At 36.8% G+C, this 22,181-nt stretch overlaps 1 protein-coding gene across 4 annotated transcripts in view; it reads left to right on the forward strand.

Annotated features, from left to right (window-relative positions):
• Window positions 1-22,181, forward strand: part of LOC125653914 (inactive histone-lysine N-methyltransferase 2E-like) — a 40,978-nt gene that overhangs the window by 6,799 nt on the left and 11,998 nt on the right. For all 4 annotated transcript variants that reach the window (XM_048883587.2, XM_048883586.2, XM_048883588.2 and 1 more), the window contains exons 3-21: window positions 2,218-2,305; window positions 4,570-4,832; window positions 6,702-6,850; window positions 7,282-7,538; window positions 12,532-12,579; window positions 12,683-12,762; window positions 13,342-13,435; window positions 14,684-14,761; window positions 14,966-15,069; window positions 16,296-16,413; window positions 16,503-16,612; window positions 16,729-16,812; window positions 16,938-17,094; window positions 17,239-17,382; window positions 17,951-18,079; window positions 20,187-20,422; window positions 20,513-20,542; window positions 20,913-21,099; window positions 21,685-21,915. In XM_048883587.2, coding sequence (XP_048739544.2) covers window positions 2,218-2,305; window positions 4,570-4,832; window positions 6,702-6,850; window positions 7,282-7,538; window positions 12,532-12,579; window positions 12,683-12,762; window positions 13,342-13,435; window positions 14,684-14,761; window positions 14,966-15,069; window positions 16,296-16,413; window positions 16,503-16,612; window positions 16,729-16,812; window positions 16,938-17,094; window positions 17,239-17,382; window positions 17,951-18,079; window positions 20,187-20,422; window positions 20,513-20,542; window positions 20,913-21,099; window positions 21,685-21,915 — 2,587 coding nt within the window. The remainder of the gene's footprint in view (window positions 1-2,217; window positions 2,306-4,569; window positions 4,833-6,701; window positions 6,851-7,281; window positions 7,539-12,531; window positions 12,580-12,682; window positions 12,763-13,341; window positions 13,436-14,683; window positions 14,762-14,965; window positions 15,070-16,295; window positions 16,414-16,502; window positions 16,613-16,728; window positions 16,813-16,937; window positions 17,095-17,238; window positions 17,383-17,950; window positions 18,080-20,186; window positions 20,423-20,512; window positions 20,543-20,912; window positions 21,100-21,684; window positions 21,916-22,181) is intronic.

Genomic DNA, 22,181 nt, shown 5'->3' on the forward strand with positions numbered 1-22,181 from the left:
CTCAGTATGAACTATCAGTCATGTTCTCATCAGTAATGTTCTCAGTATGAACAATCAGTCATGTTCTCAGTATGAACAATCAGTCATGTTCTCAGTATGAACTATCAGTCATGTTCTCAGTATGAACTATCAGTCATGTTCTCAGTATGAACAATCAGTAATGTTCTCAGTATGAACTATCAGTAATGTTCTCAGTATGAACAATCAGTCATGTCCTCTGTCTGTTGGTTTGAACAGTCCGTTGTGTTCACTGTTTATTGGTTCTGTCAGTATGAACAATCTGTCATGTGCTGTCTATCAGTATGAACAATCTGTCATGTGCTGTCTATTATTATGAACAATCTGTCATGTCCTGTCTATTAGTATGAACTATCAGTAATATTCTCAGTAATGACAATCTGTCATGTCCTGTCTATCAGTATGAACTAACAGTAATGTTCTCAGTATGAACAACCTGTCACGTCCTGTCTATCATTATGAACTAACAGCTTTGTCCCCTGTCCGTTTATGAAATTGTTGTGTTTCCTTCTGTTTTATTTGCTGTCAATAGTACATTTTCTCTATTTTATCTTTTTTTTGGGGGGGGGGGGGTGTATGTGAAAATCTATATTTAGTATGCTGCAGCCAGATTATTAAAATTCTGTCTGCTGAGCTCAGTATTGATATAAAACAAGAAAGTAAATAATAAATGAAGATAAAACAAGACAATTTGTTATTGAAATTCTTTTGGGGGACTGCAATGTATAGTGGAGTGGTTTAGTGGTAATACAGACTGGTTTAAAAGCTACCACAAACCGCGACAATGTTCCATGTCTAATAAACACCATGTTCATAATCCGTAGACTAGGGGAATTGATGTAATGATCAACAAATGATTGGAGAAATTTATGGTTAGTAATGAGTGATAAACAGCAGTACACAGGTATGAGCTGCCTATTTCACATATTATAGATAAGTTACTAGCACATTATCACAGTTAGGGCAACTTGGCACAAGTTGGTAACTTTAGAGTTACCTCCCTTCTGGTCTTATCTGTCGGCAAATTTGATGAAGCTAAATAATTCAGACTTCCTACTTGTATATGACTGAAGAACAGAATATTATCTCTGCTTCACAGCTGGCAATAAGCACAAAAGCACTGCTGTGTTCTGCTGAACATTTTAACAAATTATTGGATCCTTTCCTGTTCTTGTGGACTGTACCTCGGAGGGAATTCATGTTGTTGAAGCTAAAACCTAGCAGACAGATTGAGTGTAGTGTAAATAAGAGTTATGTGAGGAATTTGTCTAATTTAACATGGGCTGATCAATTTGTAGTCATGTGAGAGGATGTAATTGTGATTGGGGTCACAGAGACGATTGTGTCCTATTCCGTGTAACCAAATTGTCCGCTTCCTTCCTTAACATACATACAGTTACAATGCAATATGAACAGTGTATTTCAGCCTGACTGCTCTCATTTTCTCGAAGCATCATTTCACTGGAGATATAAAACATTTCATTGAAATATCGTGAGTTAAGTGGACTTCATCAACTGTGACATTGTGTTTGTGTGGTTATAAAGATTAAAGGAAGATTCTTATTTTTAATGTGATGGGAATTATAAGTATTGTAAGTTTGTTTTTCATCAAATTTCTTTATTTTGCCACTCCTCTCTGTCATTTGAATTTATCTACACAAAATTTCACCATTCATTTTAATAAAATTTTCAAGTTTGTTTTTCATTAAATTTCTTTATTTTGTCACATTTCTCTGTCATTTGATGTTATCTACACAAAATTTCACCATTTGTTTTAAAATTTTCAAGTTATTTTGTTACAGCTCTCTATTTACAAAAACTTTCCCCATTTGTTATGGTGTAAGTTTGTGATTTTGATATTGCATTTAGATATCAAGTTTTAAGTTACTCTTCCTTTTAGAGAGGAAAAATGCATTGCCTGCGATGGAGTGAGTAGATTCAAGACTTGCACATTGATTTCGTCTCCAGCAGGCTTAAAGAGTCATTTCATTTTGTCCAGATCATTAAGATCCATGAATAGTAGCATCCTCAGAAATAGATCAGCAGGAAAACTCTCTCTCAGAAATTTCTAAGGCCTACTTTGATTTGATGATGCAGAATTTGAACTTTTGACACGTGGAAAACTGCACACAACAACCCACTGCTGTGTGTGACCCGCAATATCCTGTCATTCTATACATGTGACATTTATCTTTACAGAGATGAGGGAGACTCCGGACTTGACGACAAAGAACCTGCCCCACCGGCCCCTCATTCTTACCCTGGTTGCTTCGGACTGCCGTATCAGGTGAGCTATGTTGTAACATATCCGGATCATGTTGTAACAGTTATAAGTACTTCATCTCTTTAGATTTGTCATGTTGTGGTGTCGTTACAACTGAATACTATAACATTAGAAAAATGTGAAGTCCTTGTCCACAGACTGTTAACATCCAGTTCAAAACCAAGGAAGCACACACACACACACACACACACATGTGTATATATCCAACATACAGTTGTACTCTTGATTTGCAATCTCAAATAGAAAAAAAAATCATATATATACTGCACATGCATTCATATAGAAGTTCTGAACTGAAACAAAAATGATATTGTTTTGAGCCTTACCGTCTGTTTACAACACCTTTGTCAGGTGTTCTGTTAACTGTAGGTGTATCAAAATGGCAATTAACACCTTTCTGAGAAGTGAAACAAACTTCTCTTCTTATTAACACTTCCCCTGGACCTGTGAACTCTCTCTGTGGAGGGCTCTTGTGAGTGTTGTACATGTGGAAGTTTATATATGATACTTGTGGAAGAGAGATAGCAGGGACAAATCAAGTAGTGATATCTCCAGATGTAAATAAACCCGGGATACAAATTAGACCTTGATATGTGATAATAGGCTGGGCTAATTTTAGGCTGAGAAGGGAGGACTGTGAGTATTGTTAATCCAGTATTGTGGTGTAAATGCAAGGCATTGTTTAAGTTTCTTTGACCCTGGACAATGCCTGTTAAAAACATGATCCTACAAGCCAGTCAGTTCTAGAAGATTACTTTGGGACAATGCTGGGAGTTTTAACCGTCTAAATACGTTCTGGCTGAAGGAATTAGTTAACAAGCCAGCACTCTTTGTATACAAGTATGGATTTCTTATAAGCTTTTAACTAAGGACTTCTTAAGTGTATATATATGTGTGTTTGTGTGGAAAATCAAGTATTTCTACAAACTAGGTAAGCTTTCGAATCATGTTGTACAAGTATTGTTTATCAGAGTTCTTTTATCATATTTTGCAGAAATTCAGCTTTTAAAAAATGATATGTATGAAACATTTTTATCATGTGTGTTTCCTGTGGACTTCCATTGATTTTAAATTATATCATTTCTGTGGCAAGACAAAATTAAAAGGAGAAAAATGGATGCCCCGTGGCAGTGAAACTTGTCCGTATTTGAAAGAATTAATTTTGCGTTTTGAATGTTGTGTTCTGTACAGAGAAATCAATACTGGATTCCCACACATCTTACGGTGGATTACCTTACTGGCTGTTTAATAGAATTCAGAAGGAATACCCTTTGTCATGTCGAGAATTTAATTATTCTTTATCCATGACAACAAACAAAATAGTTTCCTTATTTTCTATTAAGATTCGAAACGAGATCACACACTGGTTGTCATTTTGAGGCGGGTCTCCCATTTCTTTAGTTGAAGACAAAAAAAATCATTGTTTATTGATAGTGTGGCGAGAAGGCATTAACATCAGCAATGCATTGCATTTCACTTTGGTACATGTTCCCTCTAAGGAAGTTTTGTAGGACTCAGAAGTTTAAAACCAAACTAACCTGATCTGCTGCTTGCTTAATGTGCTTCATAATTTTTTTGAATAAGATATTGATTTAATTAAATTGAATAAGTGAAGAGACTTTTCATATTGTTTACCTCTGTAAGGAGAGTCTGGGCGGAAAGGCGTCCGGGTTTCTATTACATTCTATAGCAGTTTTAGTTCCCGCGGGCTGCTATTGTGAGGAACAGAAATTTTGTTTATGAATTCATAAAGAAATTGTCAAAAACTGTTGAAACATGACAAAGGAACTGAATAGCTTTATCCAGTTCTTAAATACTTGTATAGCTAATTTACACTTTGAATTATTCTTTTGAAAGGGTGGTCATGAAATTATCCTGCACAAGTTATTGATTGCTGCAAATGTGCAAGTTGCAGTACAACAATGAAATGTCTTAAGAGAAGTGTTGAGAATCCATTACATTGAGTAAAGACCTTTGCAACTTCACTAATATCCTATCCATTTAACGTTGTTAACAGCACTATCAACAACCATGTGAGGCTGTGAAAATCATAGAGTTAGCCTCTTAAAACCAGAAATGGACTCTGTAATCAGTATCTACAACTGTGTGAGGCTGTGAAAATCATAGAGTTAGCCTCTTAAAACCAGAAATGGACTCTGTAATCAGTATCTACAACTGTGTGAGGCTGCGAAAATCATAGAGTTAGCCTCTTAAAACCAGAAATGGACTCTGTAATCAGTTGATCAAGAAGTGACGTTCTTTTGTAGGACCATAACTACGGAGCGCCCCGTCCGCCTACTCCTCCCCCCTCACCTCCGCAACCCCCACAGCAGATGCTGATGCCACCCCTGGCTGCCCTCATCCCAGAAAAAGGCCACATAGAGGTGGAGGATGTGGGCAGTAGTGCAGGACTCCCCATCACGCCGCCGGAACTGGTCCCTCCCAAAGAGGCTGAAGACGACAGTGTCACAAGGTGTATCTGTGACTTTATACATGACGACGGGTACATGATCTGCTGTGACAAATGCAGGTAAGAAAGCAAGCACCTGTCAGCTTCCTAAACCCCTAAACCCCAACCCTCCCCCCATTTATGAAAACAATGACCAGGAAACAACAGCATAGACGGTTTGTGTCCCGCTATTAGAATTTGTGTGTTGAAATACTGCGAAATGGCTTTCATACAAAAGTGGGATTTGGCTGTCTTGTTATATTTCATATACATTTATCATGTTACAGTTGCACTTGGTATTATGGCCCATTTTGACACACAGGATGCTTTGAGGAAGCTAAACATAAACAGCCGATCTGATAATGACATATTTGTAAAATTGCATCTGCAATTTGAATACTGCATGCATTGAATGAGATAAAAATATATGTAACAGATGTTTAGATTTTTTTCCCAAATGAAAGTCAGTTTGAAGATATGTTTTTGATACAGGCCAAAAAATGCAATTTTAATCTGTTAAGCATTGGTGGCCAACATAATAGAATTGGTGTTGTCCAAGGAAATTTCATTCATATTTTATACCAAGATTTTTTTAATGTTTTAATCCAGACATTTGTATTTAACTGAAATTCAATGTCAATTCAAATAATACAAATATGATAATAAAAAATTGTGCATTTTTCATCGAAAGCATTATGATGGACAGACAGTATGACAGATATGCCAAAATGTAGTTTTTCTGCCAAAATGTGTTGCTCGATGGAAAAAGTATAATTTTGAACAAAGTATACCAGTTTGACAAAAATGTCTCATGGTGTAATGTTCTCACATACTTAATTAGACAAAACAGACCCAAAGGAGACTGAAAGCCAATATACATGATATAATTTGGATGCTAAATTTATCCAACAAATTCCATCCAGACCCATTCTGTGTAGAAATTGCATACAACTTTGACATTTCAGTTAAGTATGCAACTTTTGAAATTATGCCATTCAAATCTGAGGACCCATGCACTAAATCTGGATTAACTTCATCAACTTCATCAACTCTGACTGAAGGTGAAATGCTGAATGATATTGCCACGCAACAGATACTAAAGGCTACAATTTGATTATATGAGTTTAGCATTGAACCACATTTGAAAGTTTTATGGGTTGTGCTTTAAATAAATGAACTGAACAATTTTATACATGACAGTTCCTTGTCAGGAAAAAAAAAATTCTACAGCTTCTACTAGAATCTTTTGCATTGAAACTTTGTAAGAGATTTTATATTATTGATAATTAGAAGTTTGAACTTTCCTGAAAAATAAAAATAATAAAATAATGCAAAGATAACAACACATTTACTGGAGTTTTTTTTACCCCAAAGTTTTTAGGGTCAGATTTATTTGTATTTTCCCTCTATCTACACACACAAAATTTCCTTCCAACCAACCTAGCAGTTTTAGATAATGGTGGGCAATGTCAAGTCAACGATTACACTACACAGAAAAACAATGAACCAGCCATCTATAATTAACCCGGCATTGCCACGATTTATAATGAACTTCTCAACGTTTTAGTTATAGACTACAGGGCTATTGAATAGAACTGGTACACATTTAGAGAGTAGAACTCATCTTCTCTACCTATGATATACCAAGTATGCAGGTAGCTGTGATGAGTGATGATTAGCTGATACCCAGATATCCAGATACAATATTTACTATGGATCTTGTAAAATCGTGATGGTGTCTGTAACACGCCATGTGTACCATGAATGAAATACCAGAAGGGAATGAAAATTGTAAATAGATATGTATATGTCTGTATATGAATGAAATACCAGGAATTAATCAAAGTTTGTAAGTGTGTATATATATATATTTAGATAGAAAACCAGGAATAAATGAAAGTTTGTAGACGTGTACATATCTGAACTACGTGTATTTCTGATCTATTTCAGTGTGTGGCAGCACATTGATTGTATGGGTGTGGACAGGAACAACATCCCAGATTCCTATTTCTGTGAACTTTGCGAGCCCCGTTCACTGGACCGAGAGAGAGCCCGACTCATTCAGCTTAAGAAGAAGGAGTTCTTGGATACTCTGACAGGTAGGGGGGGGGCCAGGATGGCTATGCATGATAAGGCCACCCAACATTAAGTGGCAAGAAGTGAAATATACAGCATTCATGATTTTCATCCGTTCAGTGAAAACATTTGATTTCACAATGCATTGGCAGATACTAACTCAGCACAGATTGAAAAGATCTATTGCAGCACGAACAGGAACATTTTTCAGTGCCGAGTTAAATGCATTGTGACGTCGAATGTTTTGACTGCAACAGATGAAAATCACAAATGCTTTATATTTCATTTCTTGCTACTTAATGTTTGGAGGTCTTTGTTGAAAAGTCTTTCATGGGGGAATACCAATGCATAAATGAGGGTCATAATGTATTAGGTTACCCAAATGACTTGGTTTCCCTGAGAGTATTGATGCTTTTAGAGGTGTCTTACATATTGTATGTCTTTTAATTGATAGACTCCAGTGCTACTGATACAGACCCTGAGGAGGAAGCCAACCGACAGTTATCACAACAACAACAGGGAGAGGTGGATCTAGCGGGGGCCAAGAAACTCAAGACGAAGAAACAGCGGAACAAGTCTGGCAACAACAACTCCAACAGCGGCAGTAAACTGTCTGACATCAAACAGCGCAAAAACAACAAAAAGGAGAGACGAGACGTCAAGAAGGAGAAGGAAAATAAAGACGCAAACAAGAAACTTCTGAGTCAGAGGGTAAGATGGCAGTCAGATGGGGGGAGGGGTCGTAACATATTGATACATACCTGGAAACGGGGGAAAATAAATCTTTATAAAAGTAAGTTATTTGATGTTATTTTATCCTGTGTAGAGAGGACCATTTTCGGACAAAATTATGTTTTACAACTGAAACACTACAGCACAGTTTTGGAATTGATCGATTTTTGTAATGTCTGTGTTTTGTGCCGTATGTTTTCACTAATTTTCGTCAGATAGATTACTTCGATTTATAAAACCTTTAAAAATAGCAAATCTGGAGCAAAAGGATTCTCTATTTTTATATACGTATGAAATGAAAAGTGCTCTGGTTTGATGAAATATATTGTTAAAACGATACAGACTTTCTGAGGGGGGGGGGGGGGGGGGGGGGGGGGGGGGGGTCATGTGCCATATTTGTTTCAATATGTCATGTATTAGTTTCACACAAAGCTTTTAATTATAATGTGTAGTGTCAAAAGTAATACATTGTAGTATCACCATCAATGTATCAGGATATTTCTATTTCTCATTAGGATGTGTTGCTTTCAGCTCTGATTTTTGTCAATGAGAACTGTTTTCCAATCATTTACACTTAGATTCTATGTTGAATAGGGTATTGAAACTCTTTTGTAAGAAAAAAAAGCATCAGTTGTGGCCTTCCGCATCATCTTTGCTACAATATACAACTGTAAACCCAGCAAAGAACATTGCAGTTTTTCCACTATTATTCAGAATGTTGATATTAAACACTTTATCGTTATATTGTTTTTCTTTAAAAGAATTAGAAAACTAGTGGGTGTAATAACTTTTGAACTATTTCTGACGTACAGTTACTCTTGTCCAGTCCGACACTGTGTAATCTATGTTTCTGACGTACAGTTGCTCTTGTCCAGTCTGACACTGTGTAATCTATATTTCTGACGTACAGTTACTCTTGTCCAGTCCGACACTGTGTAATCTATAGCGTTGTATGTTTCTGATGTACAGTTACTCTTGTCCAGTCCGACACTGTGTAATCTATATTTCTGATGTACAGTTACTCTTGTCCAGTCCGACACTGTGTAATCTATATTTGTGTAATCTATATTTCTGACGTACAGTTACTCTTGTCCAGTCCGACACTGTGTTATCTATATTTCTGACGTACAGTTACTCTTGTCCAGTCCGACACTGTGTAATCTATATTTCTGACGTACAGTTACTCTTGTCCAGTCCGACACTGTGTAATCTATATTTCTGACGTACAGTTACTCTTGTCCAGTCCGACACTGTGTAATCTATATTTCTGACGTACAGTTACTCTTGTCCAGTCTGACACTGTGTAATCTATGTTTCTGACGTACAGTTACTCTTGTCCAGTCCGACACTGTGTAATCTATATTTATGACGTACAGTTACTCTTGTCCAGTCCGACACTGTGTAATCTATATTTGTGTAATCTATATTTCTGACGTACAGTTACTCTTGTCCAGTCCGACACTGTGTAATCTATATTTCTGACGTACAGTTACTCTTGTCCAGTCCGACACTGTGTAATCTATAGCGTTGTATATTTCTGACGTACAGTTACTCTTGTTCAGTCTGACACTGTGTAATCTATATTTCTGACGTACCGTTGCTCTTGTCCAGTCCGACACTGTGTAATCTATATTTCTGATGTACAGTTACTCTTGTCCAGTCTGACACTGTGTAATCTATATTTCTGACGTACAGTTACTCTTGTCCAGTCTGACACTGTGTAATCTATATTTCTGACGTACAGTTACTCTTGTCCAGTCCGACACTGTGTAATCTATATTTCTGATGTACAGTTACTCTTGTCCAGTCTGACACTGTGTAATCTATATTTCTGACGTACAGTTACTCTTGTCCAGTCCGACACTGTGTAATCTATATTTCTGATGTACAGTTACTCTTGTCCAGTCTGACACTGTGTAATCTATATTTCTGACGTACAGTTACTCTTGTCCAGTCCGACACTGTGTAATCTATATTTCTGACGTACAGTTACTCTTGTCCAGTCTGACACTGTGTAATCTATATTTCTGATGTACAGTTGCTCTTGTCCAGTCCGACACTGTGTAATCTATAGCGTTGTATGTTTCTGATGTACAGTTACTCTTGTCCAGTCCGACACTGTGTAATCTATATTTCTGACGTACAGTTACTCTTGTCCAGTCCGACACTGTGTAATCTATATTTCTGATGTACAGTTACTCTTGTCCAGTCTGACACTGTGTAATCTATATTTCTGACGTACAGTTACTCTTGTCCAGTCCGACACTGTAATCTATATTTCTGACGTACAGTTACTCTTGTCCAGTCCGACACTGTGTAATCTATGTTTCTGATGTACCGTTGCTCTTGTCCAGTCTGACACTGTGTAATCTATGTTTCTGATGTACCGTTGCTCTTGTCCAGTCCGACACTGTGTAATCTATAGCGTTGTATGTTTCTGATGTACAGTTACTCTTGTTCAGTCTGACACTGTGTTATCTATATTTCTGACGTACAGTTACTCTTGTCCAGTCCGACACTGTGTAATCTATATTTCTGATGTACAGTTACTCTTGTCCAGTCCGACACTGTGTAATCTATAGCGTTGTATGTTTCTGATGTACAGTTACTCTTGTTCAGTCTGACACTGTGTTATCTATATTTCTGACGTACAGTTACTCTTGTCCAGTCTGACACTGTGTTATCTATATTTCTGACGTACAGTTACTCTTGTCCAGTCCGACACTGTGTAATCTATGTTTCTGATGTACCGTTGCTCTTGTCCAGTCTGACACTGTGTAATCTATGTTTCTGATGTACCGTTGCTCTTGTCCAGTCCGACACTGTGTAATCTATAGCGTTGTATGTTTCTGATGTACAGTTACTCTTGTTCAGTCTGACACTGTGTTATCTATATTTCTGACGTACAGTTACTCTTGTCCAGTCCGACACTGTGTAATCTATATTTCTGATGTACAGTTACTCTTGTCCAGTCCGACACTGTGTAATCTATAGCGTTGTATGTTTCTGATGTACAGTTACTCTTGTTCAGTCTGACACTGTGTTATCTATATTTCTGACGTACAGTTACTCTTGTCCAGTCTGACACTGTGTTATCTATATTTCTGATGTACAGTTACTCTTGTCCAGTCTGACACTGTGTAATCTATATTTCTGACGTACAGTTACTCTTGTCCAGTCTGACACTGTGTAATCTATAGCGTTGTATGTTTCTGATGTACAGTTACTCTTGTTCAGTCTGACACTGTGTAATCTATGTTTCTGACGTACAGTTACTCTTGTCCAGTCTGACACTGTGTAATCTATATTTCTGACGTACAGTTGCTCTTGTCCAGTCTGACACTGTGTAATCTATGTTTCTGACGTACCGTTGCTCTTGTCCAGTCTGACACTGTGTAATCTATATTTCTGACGTACAGTTACTCTTGTCCAGTCTGACACTGTGTAATCTATAGCGTTGTATGTTTCTGATGTACAGTTACTCTTGTTCAGTCTGACACTGTGTAATCTATATTTCTGACGTACAGTTACTCTTGTCCAGTCTGACACTGTGTAATCTATAGCGTTGTATGTTTCTGATGTACAGTTACTCTTGTTCAGTCTGACACTGTGTAATCTATATTTCTGACGTACAGTTACTCTTGTCCAGTCTGACACTGTGTAATCTATATTTCTGACGTACAGTTACTCTTGTTCAGTCCGACACTGTGTAATCTATAGCGTTGTATATTTCTGACGTACAGTTACTCTTGTTCAGTCTGACACTGTGTAATCTATATTTCTGACGTACAGTTACTCTTGTCCAGTCCGACACTGTGTAATCTATATTTCTGATGTACAGTTGATCTTGTCCAGTCCGACACTATGTAATCTATATTTCTGATGTACAGTTACTCTTGTTCAGTCTGACACTGTGTAATCTATATTTCTGATGTACAGTTGATCTTGTCCAGTCCGACACTGTGTAATCTATATTTCTGATGTACAGTTACTCTTGTCCAGTCTGACACTGTGTAATCTATAGCGTTGTATGTTTCTGATGTACAGTTACTCTTGTTCAGTCTGACACTGTGTAATCTATATTTCTGACGTACAGTTACTCTTGTCCAGTCTGACACTGTGTAATCTATATTTCTGACGTACAGTTACTCTTGTTCAGTCCGACACTGTGTAATCTATAGCGTTGTATATTTCTGACGTACAGTTACTCTTGTTCAGTCTGACACTGTGTAATCTATATTTCTGACGTACAGTTACTCTTGTCCAGTCCGACACTGTGTAATCTATATTTCTGATGTACAGTTGATCTTGTCCAGTCCGACACTGTGTAATCTATATTTCTGATGTACAGTTACTCTTGTCCAGTCTGACACTGTGTTATCTATATTTCTGACGTACAGTTACTCTTGTCCAGTCTGACACTGTGTAATCTATATTTCTGACGTACAGTTACTCTTGTCCAGTCTGACACTGTGTAATCTATAGCGTTGTATGTTTCTGATGTACAGTTACTCTTGTCCAGTCTGACACTGTGTAATCTATAGCGTTGTATGTTTCTGATGTACAGTTACTCTTGTCCAGTCTGACACTGTGTAATCTATAGCGTTGTATGTTTCTGATGTACAGTTACTCTTGTCCAGTCTGACACTGTGTAATCTATGTTTCTGACATACAGTTGCCCTTGTCCAGTCCTGATATTGCCTTTGATACACTGAAAATGCTTATACAAATCTTTCTGGTTTCTTTGAAATTTAAGTATATAAACTTTAGTTCAGGCAAATGGTTCATAACTCGGGTGATTATGCTTTTAATAACTCGGGTGATTATGCTTTTAGTAGATGTTAATAACTCGGGTGATTATGCTTTTGGTAGATGTTAATAACTCGGGTGATTATGCTTTTAGTAGATGTTAATAACTCGGGTGATTATGCTTTTGGTAGATGTTCATAACTTCAAATTGTGCTAATTTCAGGTTTTAAACAAAGATGCGCCTGCTGGTTTGAAAGCAAAGAAAATGAAGGTACACCCCTATCCTGCTGACTAGCATGAACAGAAAAAACATGATTTTATATTGTGAATGTTCTGCTGTGTGCACTTATATAAATTATATCCTGGTGTTTCAGCTGGACAAGAACAAGAAGCCTGGCTTGACGTTAGTGATTAATGAGAACTCCCAGCAGGATCCATGGGACAGTTCCTTTAGGTAGGTTGTGGTCTTTGATCAATGCCTGTCCTTTAGGTACTTGTAGGTTGTGGTCTTTGATCAATGCCTGTTAAGGATTTATGAGGAGTATTTGTACTGACAGTTTCAGCTATAGGATATTTTGTGGGAAATCTGTAGGATGTAAATGAACATTAAGATTTTCATGATCTATGGAATGTTTAATGGAGCACTGGAAAGTATTTTGACATGTCCCTGTAGTGTGTTTTGTATAACAAATTTTAAGATGGTTTCTGTACAAGCTATTGTGTATTAGCATCAATGCACTAATATCTGATCACTACAACTTAAAAGTACTTCTCATATATATCTAAACTGATTCCTAAATAAATCACCATCCCATTCTTGTACTGCATTTATAGCACACTTCAGATTATCTTATAACTACTCCAATTGCAATCTTCACAATCGACCTTGAGCTGTAGTAATGGATTTCAATCTAACTCCTCTTGAGATGTCTGCACAATACTCTGTTGTTAGAGATGAGATAAGGACGGGTTTTTCCTGTCACAAAAGGAAGTAGTTTGCTATGTATGTGTAATGTTTGTTTTGTCATTTCAGCCCCTGGGTTGACAAGTATGAAGAAGTGTATGAGAACTTGTACTCTCAAGATATCCTCAACTCATTTCTGGCCAAGAAAATTAATGGTGTATATGTAAGTTACTAATATCTTTGTGTATCTTATCACCATACATCCCCCCCCCTCCAAATTTTATTAGGGAGGTTGTATTCAGGAACCACCCTGTCTGTCTGTCTGTATGAAGTTTTGGAAGCTGTTGTTCATTGACTTGCTGAAACTAAATTGATTTTACTTACACAAATGGTGAGCACAATGGTACAGTGGTATTCTCTAGTGATTTTGGGGTCAAGTGGTCAAAGGTCATGTGAACTGGACTCCTGATACATGTGAGAGTGTTGGTTGACATCCCTTCACTTATTGTGTACTTTGGATTTTGACATCTAAACACTATTTTTCAACAAGCTCCTTCCGACTGAATTCTGATGGAAGGATTTCTAGATTGACCCAAATATGTTAATATATTGGTACTTGAATCATGCATCATTTATTATCATTAGATTTAAATAGTTTGTTATTAAAGTGGCTGAAACCTAATATCCTAAAATGTTGATACTGGATATATTTGATTAAGATTTGTACACAAGATTTATTATCCTTTGAAATAAAAATTATTTTTTCTTTTAACGTTTTCAAAACATGAAATTACTGCACAGCACATAGTAATTTGAAAGACACATTTTCTTTAAATCAGAGACTGTGTATCGGATTTGTCGTGCACATCACAAATTCCCATCTATCATTACTGTCCTGTACACATGGCCTCTGTAGGGTTCTGTTTTTCTTTTTACATATCGAAATTTTGATAATTATAATTGTTTATGGAGCACATATGATTTGGGTTAGATTAAGGCTGAAAAAACAATATGAATTGGTGAACTTCAAATGGAAGTGGAATAATTTGGAAAATGCATTTTTCAGTGGCAAATGCTTAGAGGTGACAAGGTATTAAAAAAAATTCTTGTATCAATTAAAATGAATATAATATGTACAAGAACATATATATACAAAATACCATAGAATGGAAGTATCACCACTTAACTTTAGCTGGCTGGAGTAAAGGTTGCCTTGCTCTTAGTGACTCCCCTTTTTACCTAGATTCACAGTAATTCACACACAGCCTGTCATTGGATGAGGATATTCCCTGTCAATTTTACAGTTTTTCAAATATACTTAGCTTTGGTGTGCCATTTGTTTGTGTGTGTGTAAAGGGGGGGGGGGGGGGGGGGGTATTAGTCCTGTTAGGATAGCTCTGGTTTCTCTTTGTGCTTGATACTTTTGCAATTGAAAACTATTTTTTCTGAAGTTTTCCTTTGTGTTTTGTAGCCTCCGGACACTAAAGGACTGGACGTTACTCCGCAGGGCCAGTTATGTCATGTAACAGAGGTCAATAAGAATCGCAAGGTGAGACTTCAAATTTGAAATGGAACAAAATTTAAATTACTGTGTTCCGAGATACAGTTGAAATTCAGTACCTCGGAACACCAATATCTCGAATACCATGGATATGTCGAAGTGAATCTGAAGTCCCAACCACTTATTCTAAGTATTTTACCATCGAGTTCCGAGATAATGAGGTTTGACTGTAATTTTCCTGTTGATTTCTAGGGATTGGAAGCATCAGAAACAATAGGAGAAGGGGAGGCTGTAATTGAGTATGTGGGACAAGTCATGTACAGGGACCAGTTTAACCGAGATAACTTTTATAAACAGTAAGTTGTAGAAGCAGTCAGTCCTATTCTCAAGTATGTTCAACCAAGAAAATGCTTAGAAACGGTCAGTTATGTAATAAGATCAGGTCAAGATAAGTCATGTAGAAACCAGCTGAACCAAGATAAGTCATGTAGAAACCAGCTGAACCAAGATAAGTCATGTAGAAACCAGCTGAACCAAGATAAGTCATGTAGAAACCAGCTGAACCAAGATAAGTCATGTAAAAACCAGCTGCACTAAGATAAGTCATGTAGAAACCAGCTGAACCAAGATAAGTCATGTAGAAACTAGCTGCACCAAGATAAGTCATGTAGAAACCAGCTTAAGTCATGTAGAAACCAGCTGCGCTAAGATAAGTCATGTAGAAACCAGCTGAACCAAGATACGTCATGTAGAAACCAGCTTAAGCCATGTAGGAACCAGCTGCACTAAGATAAGTCATGTAGAAACCAGCTGCACTAAGATAAGTCATGTAGAAACCAGCGGAAACAAGATAAATCATGTAGAAACCAGCTTAAGTCATGTAGAAACCAGCTGAATCAAGATAAGTCATGTAGAAACCATTTGAACCAAGATAAGTCATGTAGAAACCAGCTGAACCAAGATAAGTCATGTAGAAACCAGCTTAAGCCATGTAGGAACCAGCTGCACTAAGATAAGTCATGTAGAAACCAGCTGCACTAAGATAACTTGAAACACTAAGTCCTGTGCAGAGATCAGATTAACTGAGATGAAAGCTACAAATGTTCTGTACATTGAGACCAGTTAAACCAAGATACTAAGTCATCCATGATATGATATGCTAGGTCAGGTAAATAGTTAACCTTTAATACCAGCACACTGAAACAGCGACCAAGCTTTAATCTGTAATGGAGCCGTTCCTAGCCAAAAAAAAAGACACTTATTTTCTCGAACGGTTTTTAAAGAACATCATAATGAAAAAAAATGCAACATTTAATTTTTTTTGCATACTTGTAAAGAAAGACGTCATGATTACTAATCAGTAGCTGGTGGTCATCTTTGATTGACTGTATTATCTTAACGACAATCAATATTGCTCTTTGAGGGATTGTTCTCTGTAGTTCATAACTATAACACTCAGATACTTCAGGGCCCTTTAGCTAGGAACAGCTCATTTGTTAAAAGGATGAAAGTGGTCCTTATGAAGTTGACATGAAACTTTTCTGAAAAGGAATGTTGATCACCAGTTTAATTTTTGTTGTAGATTGAATCCCTTTGTTTTATTCTACTCGAAGTATGATGATATGGATATCTGTGTTGATGCTACATCATATGGCAATATTGCTCGCTTTATTAGACGATCCTGTAAGGCAAACGCGGAGGTATGACAAATGTTCTAAAATCAGAATGAGACTCATAGAGTGTGTTTACAAAGACCAGACCAATCACTGCTGATTCATTTCTTTTGTAGGTGCGGCATGTAATTCAAAATGGTTATATGAATTTCTACGTATATTCCACCAAAGTTATTCCTCGCGGATCAGAAATTACCATCCCATATGATTACAATTATAAAGATTGGTAAGATTCACTGCAATTTTGTACATGTGTATGATTCTAATTCAAAAAGATGAATGGTAATGCAGACTGAAGAAGTGAAATGAAGTTTTTTTGAACTTCTTTGGTAAATTTTTTAGTACGTACTGTGTGGAGTGTGCCTGCTTGAGAAATAATTGTGCTGTTGCCAAGTACTTCAAGAAGAAATTGAACATGAATATCAAGTAAGAAGGTTTAAATGTTCATGTGTGTTGAAGTAGTGAAGAATGATGACATTTTTGTTGTTGTTATGGCTTTGGGGTTGGAGTCTATATATTCTAAACTCATGTAAAATTTTGATAATTTGTAGGAAAGAGAGATCTCCTCAGAAAACACCAAAACTGCCTGTGAAATCTCCCATCAAACTACAAATTAAATCCCCTGTCAAAAAGACCCCAGAAGAGTTACCTCCTCCTGACAGCATTACTGAAGTAACCACTCCCATGATAGAGATACCAGCACAGGTGGTGAGGATTTTAAACTGTGTACCTCGGCTTCTTAGGTTGAAGCAAGAAAGTGTCATGCACAGATTTATTTCTAACTTTTAACATTGATGCCCTCTAACCCATTGATGCTATATGCAATTACATGATAAAACTTTTTGTCTCTAGTCATCTAGAGAAGCATCAACTGAGCAGGTGGACAATGATTCCTTACCTGAAGATATATCAGAAACCACACCACAGACCGAAGAGGAAGATGCTGGTCAGAACGCCGGCCTGTCATCAGAGTCTTCTGTCTCACAGCATAAGATGGTAAGAGTAGCACATGTACGTGAACATCAGTCAGAGGAAAAAATAACTGCTAAGGCTCGGGGATCGATAACACACAACTCGTTGAATTTAAATCATATCAAACTATAAACCATGGGAGATCCTTTATTGTATAGATTATCAAAGGTAATGAATTAAGAACCTCTTATTTTCATTCCCATTCTCATGATTTAATACATCACATACAGTATACATGCCTTCAATGATTTACTTTTATCAGAAAATATTTGCTTCTGGTTATAAGTTACTGAGAGAAATTCCCATTAGTGAGAGCTTGATACAGGTTCGACTTATGTTACAGGACTTAACAGAGAAATAAATATTAGGACAATGCTCGACTTGTAATTTTAGACAAGAGAGGGAAGGAAAATAAGTAATAAGACAATGCTTGACTTGTACTTTTAGACGAGAGAGGGAAGGAAAATAAGTATTAAGACAATGCTTGACTTGTAATTTTAGACATGAGAGGAAGAAAATAGATATTATGACTTGTAATGTTACACACAAGAGGAAGAAAATAGATGAGACATTGCTTGACTTGTAATTTTAGACACGAGAGGAAAGGAAAATGGAAGCCATCATGAAGGCCTTTGAAAAAATGGAGAAACGAGAAGAAAGACGAAATCAGGCACTTAACCGCATCGATAGAAAAAGTGTAGACGTTAAAAAGGAGGACAAGGTAAGTTATTCTCTGAGGTGTGGCAGGTAACTAAAGGTGAGTTAAAGGACATATCTCATGTTTTCAAAGTATACAATATTACATGCATTTTGTCTTCTTTATGCTTATAGTAATTCTAATAGTTCGTTCGCCGAAATTTTGCGATAATTAACCACAATACAGACTTAAATCTAAGCCCCGATTTCAAAAAGTCAAGTTAATTAGGTAGGTAGTCACGTGGTACAGTGACGTCACATGCGCCCTTCGGATTGTGAAAGTACTGCGAGATATTATTAAAAACTCAACTTTTAGGGGCCTAATTAATTTACCATGGGCAACATTTAAATCGATGTTGATAAATTGTCCGAGTTTTATATGTGTTCGCCACCAGTGCACACATATAACGATGTAAATACCCAAATATAGCGAGTAAAGCGTGTATGAAATCGGCAAAATTGTGAGTAAATAATGTTTATATGGGTCGCTGTCTACAAACTGTTTGGGGATGTTATTCCTTTATACATTTGTAATTGGCACTGTTTTTCTAAAATAAACAGTGCAGTCATTATTTATTTTTGGATTAGACAAATTATGATACGTTAAATTGTTGACAACTAGGCCCTATGCCAAGCTATTGTCACGCGTGCATTTTGGAAAGAAAGAAAAAGACAACACACACACAAATCAATAAAAATATTCAAATTTAAAGTGGTAATCACATTATTTTATTTTGATAAAGCAATCTTAATACTATTTTTGAATTGTGATCTGCACGTCTTTAGGAAGTACGAAGTGGGAGCACAGCGTTGTAGCCTACTGACGCACTCAAGATGCTACGAGTTCAATAAAGAAATAATTTTATAATTCAATTTAAAGTTAGGAAATACAATATTCTATTATTTGTATAATTAAAAGTTCAATTATTTTGTATCTTTATTTTTTGTTGTAAATCTACCAGTTGGTAGAAGTTACATTGTATCGTCGATATATGTTGTTACAAGGTGAAGGTCAGTTGATCCGAGTGTGTATTGAATTTGAAGAGCAAAACAGAATGTATGCTATAGGCCTACCAGTGCTTATAGCTTCGATATATCCATTTTCTCGCAGTTTATCAGGGTCTCTGTCCAAGCGATGTTTGAAAAGGTGACTGGGTGTGTTTTTTAAGGTAAAGTTCTTGCTCCAACAAAAAAATTATCCACGTCTTTTTTCTCTTACCTTCCTTCGAAAAATTGAAAAATACTCAGTCTAAATCCTTTCTACCGACAACTAGTACACCTGAGCACGGCACAAAACATCTTAATGCATTATTATTTACAAGCCGTTAACGTGACAATTGGTTTTTTGTCGATTAAATCTAATCTGTTTATGAAATGGCTAATAGATGTTTTCAAACCCGAGGGCGCATATGACGTCACACAAAATGGCGCGTAAACTAGCGAAAGAAAATATGCATATCGCAAGATTTGAATTTCTTCGCTTTCAAACTCGAAAACTACGCAAAATATTTCATTTAAAACACATTTAAAGTAGTTTTAGGCATAAAAAGAGTTAATTTTGCTGAAAAAATGAAAAAGTTTAGAAACATGCGTTGTGTCCTTTAATGAAGTTCATGGTTGTGTAACTAAAGGTGAGTTAATGAAGTGCCTGGTTGTGTAATTAAAGGTGAGTTAATGAAGTTCCTGGTTGTGTAGCAGGTAACTAAAGGTGAGTTAATGAAGTTCCTGGTTGTGTAATTAAAGGTGAGTTAATGAAGTTCCTGGTTGTGTAACTAAAGGTGAGTTAATGAAGTTCCTGGTTGTGTAATTAAAGGTGAGTTAATGAAGTTCCTGGTTGTGTAACTAAAGGTGAGTTAATGAAGTTCCTGGTTGTGTAATTAAAGGTGAGTTAATGAAGTTCCTGGTTGTGTAACTAAAGGTGAGTTAATGAAGTTCCTGGTTGTGTAATTAAAGGTGAGTTAATGAAGTTCCTGGTTGTGTAACTAAAGGTGAGTTAATTAAGTTCCTGGTTGTGTAATTAAAGGTGAGTTAATGAAGTTCCTGGTTGTGTAACTAAAGGTGAGTTAATGAAGTTCCTGGTTGTGTAGCATGTAAACAATGAATAATTTCACAAATTTGGTATTTTATGACAGATTGAGAAGGTGGAAAAGGCTCCTGTAAAAAAGGAGGAAAAGAAAGAAAAACCCATTCAGAAGGAAACACGATCCAAGAAAAAGGAGGAGGAAGCTGTTTCCATGGTAGAAGAACCACCACTGGAATTACCAGTTGCCATGGAAACGGAACCTGTCCAGGAAGAAAGCACTGCAGAGGTAGCCCCTCCTGTAGTAGAACAACCAGTTGTTAAGGAGACCAAACCAAAGCCAAAATCGTATGTATAGTTCTTATCAAAATGTGTAAAGCAGAATACATACAGGCATACTGGATAGTTTTTGATGGGCTTTGTGTTGTGTTTTTGTAGGAGAAAGGCAAAACGAGTGTCCTCTAGAAGGTAAATTATGGTGTAATTTCTTCGAAATACCTTATGACAGGTATTTTCTGCAGTGGTCCATTTTTTGCAGATATGAAAAATCCGCAAAAATTGCTATCTCAATATATGTACATATCGATACATAAAGGTATAGATCGGTATAATGCAACCACAGAAACGACAATGCAGAATACCATTTGATACCTTCTAGGCATCAGATCACAAAAATTTCCACCTGCAGAAAATAACTGTTGCATGATAGATCGGTTTCTTGAATTTGCAATGCATCTTACACTGCATCAAAAATATGTTGGGAAAATAGATGAGCAAATTTTAGAACTTATAGGTAGTAATACAGACATGGATGTTAAAGCCTAGATTGACTTTACAGGAGGAATCGAGCAGGCAGTGGTAATGCTGTATCGGAACCCTCTTTGTCAGTGGATGCGTCAGACGAAGGAAGCAATGTTGTCCAGCCAATTATCCCTGTCATGCCCACTAGCTGTCCTAACACTCCTCTTGTCACCAATGAGTCGGTCAACATGGCACCATCATTCAGGTTCCTCAAAACCAAGAAGGTAATCGAAAATAGTGCCAGTTCGGGTTTGAAATTTCTCCATTTTAAAGTAGATATCAGGGTTTTTATTATATTTTTTTGTAAAAGTCAATCTTCTATTTGTAATTTTTATGTCCCGGCATTGTTTTTGGCCTGTCTGTCTGTGGCAAAAAAACTGTAATCTTGGTCATATCTTTTACACCATAAGAGGTAGAGCTTTCATATTTGGTATGTATATTCCTTGTGGCAACTTCTTTTCATTGACACCAAAGTCTTTGACCTGGTGACCTTAATTAACATAGGCCTTTTGACCTACTTTAAGAAAATTCGAATTTAAGTCGTATCTTTCAAATCATAAGAGGCACTGTTTTATATGCATGTGCATTTTTTGTGAGCAGAACTTTCCAATGATACGAAATTTGTTGACCTTGTGACTTTGACATTGACCATTGACCTAGTTTTTGGAAATTTTGAAGTAAAAAAATAAAATGTCTTGCAGTTGCACTTATTCATAAACTGGGGGCATCAGTGTTTCACAAACACATCTTGTTTAATGATTGTATACAAGCAAAAGGAAGTGAAATGCATTGTACTGTTTTCTTTCAAGCATTTAATGAATGAATGGTTACACGAGAAGAACCAGGATGGAGGGACGGTACCCTCACCGTCTCCAGCAAAGACGGAACCTCTGGAGGTGAATGTGGAGGATGACACCATGTTTGTGACCTGTCTGCCAAGCCCACGGAATGCAATGGAACATCTCCGCCGGAACAGCCACAGCTCTGGAACCTTCCGTCCTGTTGTCAATGTAGAAAGTAGCATAGGCTCGGCCAAAAAGGTGAATGAAAACAAAAAAATTGTGTGGTTTCATCAGGATTCTTTTAATAGCAACTTCCGTTGTTTCTATGGTTGTGCCAGACCACAACATGAAGTGATCGTCAAAACAGGAAGAACAAAGAACCGCTGTCATCTAAATTAGGTGTCAGTAACTATATCAATCCGTGGAAGTCAGTGCCAGTCATAATCGAAGAAACTGCAGTAGGATTAGGGCTTTCAGGAGTTTATAACATATTCTTCATGTAGTTAATCTGACAGATGCATTTT

Source organism: Ostrea edulis, chromosome 7 (genome assembly GCF_947568905.1).
Source record: "Ostrea edulis chromosome 7, xbOstEdul1.1, whole genome shotgun sequence".
NCBI lineage: Eukaryota > Metazoa > Mollusca > Bivalvia > Ostreida > Ostreidae > Ostrea > Ostrea edulis.